Source organism: Sinocyclocheilus anshuiensis, unplaced genomic scaffold, assembly GCF_001515605.1.
Source record: "Sinocyclocheilus anshuiensis isolate Anshui unplaced genomic scaffold, SAMN03320099.WGS_v1.1 scaffold1162, whole genome shotgun sequence".
Classification (NCBI taxonomy): Eukaryota; Metazoa; Chordata; class Actinopteri; order Cypriniformes; family Cyprinidae; genus Sinocyclocheilus; species Sinocyclocheilus anshuiensis.
Genome location: NW_015540875.1, coordinates 2,414,740 through 2,426,259, shown reverse-complemented (window position 1 = coordinate 2,426,259; position 11,520 = coordinate 2,414,740). Strand labels below are relative to the sequence as shown.

General features: G+C 36.2%; 1 protein-coding gene across 1 annotated transcript in view; it reads right to left on the bottom strand.

The window, feature by feature from the left end:
- Positions 1 to 6,515: 6,515 nt before the first annotated feature.
- The window catches only part of LOC107688218 (WD repeat-containing protein mio-like), a 9,887-nt gene continuing 4,882 nt past the window's right edge, over positions 6,516 to 11,520 (bottom strand). Inside the window, 7 exon segments of the mRNA XM_016485835.1 lie at positions 6,516 to 6,704; positions 7,282 to 7,411; positions 7,508 to 7,712; positions 8,145 to 8,297; positions 9,756 to 9,914; positions 9,993 to 10,058; positions 10,196 to 10,365. Coding sequence (XP_016341321.1) covers positions 6,614 to 6,704; positions 7,282 to 7,411; positions 7,508 to 7,712; positions 8,145 to 8,297; positions 9,756 to 9,914; positions 9,993 to 10,058; positions 10,196 to 10,365 — 974 coding nt within the window. The 3' untranslated portion in view covers positions 6,516 to 6,613.

Sequence of the window (11,520 nt, the reverse complement as noted above, 5' to 3'; positions counted from 1 at the left end):
GTTGCAACTTGAACTTCCAGGCTGTCTTGAATGTCTTCTGTTTTGTGGTATGCCAGCTGATAAACTTCTGAGAAAGCTAAGGTGAAGGGTGGAGGAATATTTAGAAATGTTTCAACTGTTTTAGTACATGTAATAAGAGACAATAATAAAAAGCTTTCACTTTATGGATAAAAAAAAAAAATAGAAGAAAACAAGTCGTACTGGTTTGTAACGACATGAACCTTGTGGAAAAAGAAGTACAGTACACCTTTGTATACTTTTAAAAAGAATAAACTAAAATATACTTCAATGTAATTTCTATTGCAATGTCATGTATTTAATATGTATATATATATATATATATAAATAACAATGTCATTACAATACAAAATGAAATGGCAAACTAAGTGTAATTTATTTTAAAGAAAGAAGCAAATAAGCAAACTTTTCAATCTGGATTATATATTAAAAAAAAAAACATGTTTTAAGTGATAAAACAACAGAAATGAAACTCAAAATTGGTCACTTTGGTCATTTTGTGTTTGTGAAATACTAGCATTACATTAATATTAGTAAGTCACTCAGCAAAAATGATGAAAAAAGTAAAGTAGTTCTGTGTGGCTTGATCACTCATACAGGATGCCTGGGGTTGGTACGGCTCTCGCGGCCACTGTCCAATTAGGTACTGCTCAGGCAGCTTGTCCAATGAGGGCGGCTGTCGACTGGCTGATCGAGCTTGTGAGAAAAGAATAGGCGTTTTGGATTATGTAAGCAGTGGACAGTGATATGAGACATTACTGCACTGCAGTGACAGAGAGGAAGTTGGTGGGTGTCACTGGAAACTGATGAGCTTTTGCCTGCACTGTCATAATGGCACTGAAACAGAACAAGAACAGATTGTATTTATGATGGAATGGAAGTAACAGAAACTTGATGTTTACATTTTCTGACGAAAATTTGACTAGTGTTTGACCATGCAAAACATACTTGCTTACAGGCCTAATTCAAGTCTGATGATAGTCTGATCTCTAAAATTTAAGGGGGTCTGAATACTTTCCGTACCCACTGTATATACACACACACACATATATTATATTATATTATATTATATATTTGTAAGCCACTGTATATGTAAATATATTAACTGAAATTAACTAATTGACTACAAATGAGTGTTCTCACATGAAAGTTACGCTCTGAGGACATACAAGGAGGAAATGAAACAAAGTGAAACAGCTCACAGTGAAACCCACATGCATGTACACACATGCACCAACAGCTGAAACTCAAAACAACTCGCTTGCATGCAGCCCACAGAGCGATTCCTGTGAGAGTTTGCTCTCTGCTCCAGCTCTGCAAACACAAATGTCAAAGCCTATGCAAAAGAGCCAACAAAACGGCACTGTCGGTTTACCCTCTGCTCACTGTTTTACACCATTGTACCGAAAGAAAACAACTCAGCAAGTGACACTCATTATCAGACGAGTCGCAGCACGGCCGGTTACAGTTCAGGCCTCGAACACTGAAGCGGTCTGAATGATAACCATGAACTCTGAAACATTTTCAGCCCAGTACACACACCTTTTCTCAATGCACTTGTTGGGGAACGGCTACACTACATTCACTTGCAGATTGCAGCGAGGCAGCTGCAAGGTCTTTGTGTGAAGGAGAAGCGTTTCAAATGCAAATCTACACAAGCATCAGGCACTCCATGAGGACGGGAGATCGAGAGCTGTCCGACTTAATAGGTACAGCCTGCCTGGCCAGAACCGTTTAGACAATAGTAGTTTACTCATATAAGAACAGGATATAAAAATGTGAATGTTTCTTGAAATTCTTTGCTGAACTTGCACAATTAAACACTTGTGAACAATTGGTAACACATTTGAATGGAATACCAGCTTAATAACTGTATAGTACCTACTTAGTATGTACTGTAAAACACAATGCCATTATAAATGTCTCCAAAAACAACGTGCTACATTGTTGTCACATGACGTTGCATGTTTAATTCAGCAAGTAGTATGAAGTTATGGTACATTCAAGTCATGTCGGAAAGACTGTATTTACGAGTTGAATGTATGTGAACACTACGACAAAGTCATAATTACAAGAAACTATCTTTAAGCCCTGAGTTTCCAAGTTTGGGGCATGTCAGTGAGTTTTTACATAGAATTAGCAAAGCAGTATGTACAAAATATTGTAGTACTATACAACAATGAAGGAATATGTAACAATTAAATGCACAGTAACTCACTTATGCGCATTCTTTATTCATCATTTTTTTTAAGTAGTTAATAGTTAATTTTTTGTAGAAAAGGTACATCGTCATCTTCCTCAAAACAAAGTGACTTGAACACAACTGACGTCGTAATTACGACTTCCCAACTTGTAAAACAAACATCCCAGGAGGATTTGAACGCACCTTGGAAAAAAAAAAAAGCAATTTTGTAATATTTCAAAATAATACAAAATATATGAAGGTTTGGCACACTGATCAAAAAAGAAATCAACAAACAGAAGGGTCAAAACTGAAGTCACTTCCAGTTCATCTATCACACTCGAAATGGAAGGTCAAGTTGGAAGCATTGCATTGTGGGATACAGCATTCCTCTAAATGTTGACTAATGTTATTAAAATAGCATAAAAGCTATAGAATAAAATTGCACAGCTGTGTAGGAAATCAATTGACTGGGACATTGGTCGATTATGCAGCTTAGCGTCATTATTATGAGATATAAATGTCAAATGCCACTATTGACCAATCAGAATCAAGTCCAGGGAGCAATGCAATACAAAGAAAATATATGATAGTTCACAAAATGGTTCATAAAGTGGTCTGTGGTTCATACGCTATGAACATTTTGTATCATTCTGAAATACACTGAATTTACGGTTGGATGACAGAATGTATGGTTCTTTCTTACAAAGATAGAAAGAAAGAAAGAAAGAAAGACTTACATGGCCATAAAACGAAACAACTCAATTAACTAATGTTCTTTTTACAGAAACATACTGTACATTAACACACACACACACACACACACACACACACACACACACACACACACACAAAGTTGCAGTCTTTATCTCAAGGTCTTGAGATCTCTGATGACCACAGAAATGGACTGGATCGGGGTCTCAAGGGGCCTATTCTTGGTCTGGATCTGGGTCTTAGTGGGTCTAGGTTTGGTTTGGGTGCTATCTCTAACTTTGATATAATACAATGGCTTTAAATCTTTCCTTATTTTCTTTGTACAGGATCTGACAATTCTGCCAAACTGTTCTGACTGTAAGTGAATCTGTATTAAATGACACTGGGCTTACACAAAAATTTCTTAAGGCTATAATAAACAACGTTGGGGGAAATCAGTGATTTAATCCCAAATGCTGGTAACAGATTCTATTCAGACCATAAAATATCTATAAAACCTGAGGAGGAAAAGTGTATTCAATAAATATCCAATGTGGAAGATGCAGTTAAATCAAGCTCACGTTAAATATGAGTTACATGCCTACGCAAATGAAGAACAAACTCAATAACTGAAATAAAAAAGAGGTTACAACTACAAATACATTATAAAAATAAAATTTGTATACAAAATAAAGCTTACCTCTCCCTGCTGTTATAAAGTGATTCTCTGATGGGATCCTGGTGGGCTTAGTGGTTTGCTTCATGTTTGCAGCATGTGATGATGATGATGATGATGAAGGACTTCTGCTGTGTCTTGAAGAGGAGAATGACGTTGATCACTCCATCTCAGAGGGACACTGTTAAGAGACAGGCTGAGGTCTGGAGTTACTGTTGCACTTAGTGCGTTTTTGCGCACGAGACACAATAATAAACTCCAGAACGAGAACTGAAAACGTGTTCATGCGAAAAGCCGAGTTATTATTATTACACTTCGCTTCCTCTTAACCTACTGTGCGCGTACGAGCCTGTCGTTCCCTGTAAAACTGAATCAAAGTGGACGCAAAGTTCAGAAGCAGGTCCAAACTCTCCAGTGCTCCTGCGCTGACAGATGTGTAGCGGTAAAGGCAGTGGGCGGGAGGTTGGCACTTGCACGCTGAATCTGATTGGAGCCGAGACCAGCGACGCTCGTTCCTTATTGGCTTATGCGTTCCTTCTTACAACGAAGAACCAATGAGCTCACTGCTGGGGTGGAGTTTAGTTTTGTGTGGAAAACAGGCATTCTGCCTTGGAGCTGTGGAATGTTTTTATGTTGTCTCATATTTTGAGCAGAGAAAGTGTAGGAGTTTTGTTTATATTCTGGAAATCATTACTTGAATTATCTTAAAGGTATAGTAAAAAAGCAAAACATTATTTACACAGCCTCATTCCGTTCCAAACCCGTATGACGAACGCAAAAGCTCACGTTGACTCCATCTGTTAAACTCCATAAATGGCAAAAACATCATGAAAGTAGTCTTTACAAACAGGAAGTTGTTGTATGCAAATTGTGTGAGAAACAGACCAACATTAAAGTCATTATTAACCGAACACCTCCCCTCCTTCCTCATTTGTTCTTGTTCACTCAAAACGGCCTTGGGCCTGATGCTCACTTTGATGCCAATCAGCAAAATGCTATTAGTCTTAATGACAAAGCACATCCAAATTCACACTGACAAATTGACAAAGCACATTCTTTTCCATCCAAATTCTCCAAGGGAAGACCATTGTCATGGGTTCCCTCAGGAATGTCTTTTTTGTTTTGTTCTACACCATAAATTACAGCCATAGCTCAAAAGTGAATTGGACGCATGACTGCAATTTGTTTTGCAGAACAAAATGTGAAAGTCTCAACAAGTAATGTTAACCACAGATCATATTTATCACAGATCATAATACATTACTCTTGAATCCCCGCCCCCCCTTTCTGGTCAACTCAATGGCTTTATTGTCATGAAAATGTCACAATGCAATAAAAAAAAAAAAAACACTTGTATGGTCCTATAATATAGGTCTAAAATAGGCTTTTCTGGGTGAACTATGACATGTTCGTACACCTTTTTTTTTTTTTTACAGTTAGTAAAGATTTGAAACTTGATCTGAAGAGTTTCAAGGGGTCATATGATGCGATTTCAATGTTTCCTTTCTCTTTGGAGTATGTCCCCACTGGATGCAACAAATGCCTCGTTTATAATGGGTTTTAATGTTTTTGTCTCGTCGCTCCGGTTGGACAAGGCATCACAGTATGGTAGGGGCGTAACATTTCCGTCACACGCTTGAGGTATTCGGCCAATCACAATGCACTGGATAGCTGGCCAATCAGAGCACACCTCGCTTTTCAGACCGATGAGCTTTGTAAAAATCGACGTGTTTCAGAAAGGCGGGGCATAGAGGAGAAACAATAATGTACAGTGTGGAAAATAATGTGTTTTTTGAACCTTAAACCGCATAAACACATTTCATTACACCAAATACACAAAATAATGTTCTTTTTAGCAACAACATATGACCCCTTTAAATCTTCATTTCTGCTACTACATATCTTTGTCATAGTTCATTAAACTGAAAATCTGTATTGATCTAATTGAAGCAAACAAAACATCTCATTATTTAGTTGCATAAAGAAAAGAAAATACTGCATTCAAAACTCCTTCAAAAATGTTTTAATAACATTAGTCATTGATATAAGTTCTTTTTGCTTTTCAAAAAATAAAGACACAATCATTTAAATAGTTAGATTGTTAAATTCTTGCATTGATTGTGCAATAAATTAAGGTAAGCATTACAAAACAGCATTACCTTTGGATCCAAAAAATGCAATACTTAGCCAGAACTAATGTTAAACCTACACATCTTAAACAACAAAAATCACTGTGTTATTTGTTAAAAGCCATTTTTAAAACAAACTGAATAGACACTTTACTACTTTCCAGTGTAGATCATTTGACCTGTATTGTAGATCTCTGACAAATCAAATTTTCAACAGCTGACTGAGGTTCAGCGTGGTATGGAGTAATACGCAATAAATACAGAATAATAAAACAATATAAATCACTAAACTCAAAGGCAAGTAGTGGAAGTAGTTATGGACCGTGTGAAAGCACTTTCTAAGATATAAACTAAATATTCCTTACATGCATTCAAACTCCTCAGGTTAAACTGTTGTGGTATCTCTTTCCCTGTCTCTAAAGTTGGTACTGAAATTGTTTTATTCCTAGAAACTCCTGCTACTGGACCACAAATGTATAGGTCAGACATTCACATAGATTGTCTCTCGAGAAGGTCAGATGTCTGAGAAAACACAACTGCCCGTGGGTGGGTGAGTGAGTTAATCATGGGTAACATAATCCTAACAATTTAACTGCTTTAGTTCCTGTGACATTAGAGCACCTGTCGTCAACTTCAATACCAGTGAGGTGTGCAGATCACTTCAGAAAAGACACATATGCTCGTCTTTAACTTCTGAAACTATGAGAACTTTGCCATTATCACTTACAGTACTAATGTTGGTAGCTGGTTTCTACAGTAGTCAACATTTGAAGTGGATCAAAAAAGTGAATCAAAGTTGTCCTAAGACAAGAACGAATTTGGTTTTAGGTTTTAGGACAACTTTGATGAAAGGTTATGATCCACTTCACATGTTGACTACTGTAGTAATGTGGGAGATTTAAGTCAGAAAGGCCTTTATACACTATCAGAAGGCACCAGGTTGCCTGTGGTGTCCAGCTGCATGCATTTACAGGTGCAGGCCGAAACGGGACACTCACTGTGATCTCTGAAAGAAAAGACAATATAATTGCACTTAAAATTTTATAGTTAATACTATAAACTACAGTTCAAAAGATTGGGGTTGGAAAGCTTTTGAAAGACATCTTTTATGTTCATCAAGGCTGCATTTATTTGGTCAAAAATACAGTAAAAACAGTAATATTGTGAAATATTATTACAATTTAAAATAACTGTTTTCTATTCAAATTGATTTTAAAATGTAATTTATTCTTGTCATGCAAAGCTGAATTTTCAGCATCATTACTCCAGTCTTCAGTGTCACATGATCCTTCAGAAATCCTTCTAATATGCTGATTTGCTGCTCAAGAAACGAATATTTTGCGTAATATTTTTTTGGAAATTGCGATACCTTTTTTTCATCATGCTTTCATAAATAGAAGGTTCAAAAGAATTTATTTGAAATAGAAATCTTTTGTAACATTATAAATGTCTTTACTGTCACTTTTGATCAATTGAATGCATCCTTTTTAAATAAAAGTATTAACTTTAAAAAAAAAAAAAAAAAACTTGGATTTATAAGGTCATCAAATAAATGGCACAATATGGGTGAATATTACTCCTACCTAAACCAGCTGAGCATGTGACCTGCGTGACCACCGTGCCGGCAGTTGTGGCACCAGGTGAACCAGTTATTGAACTGTGCGAGTTTTTTGTCTCGTGTGAGATCGGCTTTCTCATCAGCTTTTCCTGTGCCTGATAAGATGGACGAGATGAGTCTCACAGTGAACTGAACATGTTTACATTATGGTATCATAATTGAAGAAGAACTTTAAATGATCCGTCTGTTACCTGGGCAGCTGGACACAGGAGTGCCCATGTTCATTAAGCAGAGGGCACAGCGTGGAAGTGGTTTACGACAGCCAGGGCAACTGGTGACCTTTGACTTGGTGGGTGAACCGCTGACCCCGTACTGACTGAATCCACGGCCCTGATGAGGCATCGCTGAGCAGCTGTATGATATAGACTTTCCACAGAAGTTACAGCTCACAAACACCTGCACAGAACATATGTAAAGGAATCAGAATAAATAAGAAAAATAATAGAAGAAATCAGCCAACATAAAAACAAAATGTAAGTGTAAGTATGGTACAAAGAATTATATAAATTTATGATACATATTAACTAAATATCAAAGCTAGGGATGCACCGATAAATATAAACAATATTATAAATATTATAAATCACTAAATTATAAACTTTAATAAAAAAAACCTCACCTTTTCCAATCTATAATTTTTTTTAATCATAGTAAAATTATATATATATATATATATATATATTTATATATTATACACACAACATTGCCCAATCAGATCAATAAATAAAAATCAATAATACGGACCGATACAAATTTGTCAGTGATTATATCAGGCATGCATAATCACGACTTAACAACTGACAGAAATAAAAACAACTTGATTCTAGCCTGTGCAAGTGGTTTTGAGCTGGGATCCAATTTGCTCCTATGAATGTCAAATTCAGCCCGTTTATGCCAAAACCTCCATGCGTCCAACAGGTTGCGATAGTTCTCGATCCAGCACTGCACCCGAGGGTCCTTCAGCACCTCTCCTGGGGAGCCCTGCCATCACAAACACCACACAAATCAACATTTAACACACTCTTCTGGAAATTGTGAGGTAGACCATAATCCACATCACTTTTCCTGGTTTAACAACACACAGTCACACTTCTTTTTCTTCTCAGCATTTCTCTTCTCTAGCTTGCTTGCTTTCTAGTCTAGATGTCTAACAAACCTACCATTGTATATTACATATATATGTTGGCTTATTGAAAAATTGCTTTTGCTCCTTTTTTCTCTTTGGATAAAAGCATCTGCTAAAAGCATAAATGTAAAAGTACAACAATTAGATTTGTCCAATCCATCAATCTTAAAAAGATCTTAATTTGTTTGCATTTACCTTTTTATTGCTTTTGTAATATACACTACCATTCAAAACTTTAGGTTAAGATGTATCTGACAGCAATTAATACTTTTATTCAGCAAGCATGCATTAAATTGATCAAAGACAACAGTAAAGACAATTATAATGTTACAAAAGATTTCACATAAATGTTTAAAGGGGTCATATGATGCTGCTAAAAAGAACATTATTTTGTGTATTTGGTGTAATGAAATGTGTTTATGCGGTTTAAAGTTAAAAAAACACATTATTTTCCACATACTGTACATTATTGTTTCTCCTCTATGCCCCGCCTTTTTGAAACGCGTCGATTTTTACAAAGCTCATCGGTCTGAAAAAGCGAGGTGTGCTGTGATTGGCCAGCTATCCAATGCGTTGTGATTGGCCGAATACCTCAAGCGTGAGACGGAAATGTTACGCCCCTACCATACTGCTGATGCCGTGTCCTGGCCGGCGCGACGAGACAAAAACATTAAAACCCATTACAAACGAGGCATTTGTTGCATCCAGTGGGGACATAATTACTGATTATAATGACTTATACTGTCTTTTTACGCGTTGCGTTGCATTGCATCGCGCCGCGTAAACATAAAACGCTGTCTGCATTTGTGATCGGAGAAATGACAAACAACAAGTGCTACTCCACACTGCCCAAAACTCGCGTTTGAATCATCAGTGGCAAATCCTCTAAATGAAAACGTACTTATGCGAGTCAGAACTGCCGGCATTTTAGTCTAAGAGCTTGTAACACTTCAAAGAGAAAGGAAAAATTGAAATCGCATCATATGACCCATTTAAACTTTGAACTTTCTATTTATCAAAGAATCCTGAAAAAAGAATCTTATGGTTTTCACAAAAATATGAATGCTTCTCAACATTGGTAATAATAAGAAATGTTTTGTGAGCAGCAAATCAGCATATTAGTATGATTTCTGAAGGATCATGTGACACTGAAGACTAAAGTAATGATGCTGAAAATTCAGCTTTGCATCACAAGAATAAATTACATTTTAAATTATATTCACATACAAAATGGTAATTTTAAATTGTAATAATATTTCACAATATTACTGTCATATCATTCTCTTTTTTTAACTTTATCATGTGTCACTTACTTTGAGCATGCAGAAACTGGCCGTCTGCACGTCTCCGGTTCGGTCTACATAACTCTCCATGAGATCCACTCCGTCTTTCGTCAGTCCTGTCAGCAGGATGCCCTCCAGATTACCAGCCTCCTTCATCTCATTGGTCAGCTTGTCTATGTAACGAGGCAACTTAAGGGAGGAAAAATGACAGTGTATTATATAGTGCACAATGAGACTTGGATAAACTCAGGGGTGAGCGGGTCTTACCTGAGCGTCATTTAGAAACATACATGCAAATGCCACCCGGTCCCTGACAGCCACACGACTCTCATACTAGAAAACACAAAACACACTTTTATTAAAATAATTAACTTCAATATACAGCAACAACAATTGCATATTTTAAATTCGGTGCAATACTGAATATTATTTTAAGCACAATACTCTGATTAGTTTTTTTATTAACATACCAAGACGGCATCATAGGCGCCAGGTTCACTGGTGAGGAAGGCAAACATGATACACAGGTACGGCTTCTTCAGCTGGAGTCTGAGAGAGCTGCACATCTCTCTCCACAGGGAGTTTTTCTCATCAGTGTAGCCTGACAGAGCCATGGCCACCACGGTCAGGTTCAGATCACCTGGTCACAACATAAAGGAAACAGAAAACTAGATGCATTTGCACATTTTCAAGATCAAGGTTGTTATAGTTAACTAAAACTAAAACCAAGAAAAAAAGCATTTCTGGTACTTAAAATAAAATAAACATTAACTGAATTTAACTGAAAATAATATACAAATAAAATATAATTCAAAAAGGTTATATAGACAGACAGACAATGAACCATAGATAGATAGATAGATTGATAGATTGGTTGATTGGTTGATAGATAGTATATCAATGATACTCTTTTTGTGTTCAAAGGAAGAAAGAACAATATATGCCTTTTGGATGAGTGCAAACAAAACACAATGCAGAGACAAAAACCTTATGGCAGTAGGTGTAAAAAACACACACCCTTTATAAAGATTATAAAAGATTAGATCTGTTTCCCAAAGCCAAAACAAATTATGCTTAAAACCCAAACAACGGGCAATTATGAACGATAAGCAAACAGCTCCATATGCCGTATGCATCTATGGCTTTAGGGCATTTAATATTAAACAGCTATCATTGTGTAATGTAAGCCATGCTTTTGTCATTTTGTCAGTATATAAGGATCACTTTGGATTGCAAACAGGCAGCTGATGGCATTCAGTGTTTTTTTCTAGCCTGGATTTCACACAGTGCTTCTAACATTCATCCGAGGACAGGACTTCCTGTAAATCCCCTAGAGGAACATGAACATCTATCTCTCTATATGAACAAGCTATTCTAAACTGTTCATGTCATCTCCAATTTAAATAACTCCCTAATAGAGACAAATTCTATATCGTTATCAGCCAATAGAGCCATTTTTTAACACATATCAGGGCTTATTTTTTCATCAATTCATACTGTGTTTGTTTATTATGTATCTAGTTATGCATCTGCGTTATATTTTGATACATGTACAGAATGGAGTTTTAGTGTCAACACTGAAGAAGTAAAAACAGTAGCACACATTTATAATATTGGTCATCATATCATTAAAAAAAGGTTTGGCATCAGTTAAAAATGTTTTGGACATGGCACTCACATGTCCAGGAAACATTTTTACCCAAATTAAGAAGAAGAAGAAAAATATAAATTAATATTTTATATCAGGGTTATTAATTAAAACTAAAACAATACAAAACGCAGAAAAATTATATAT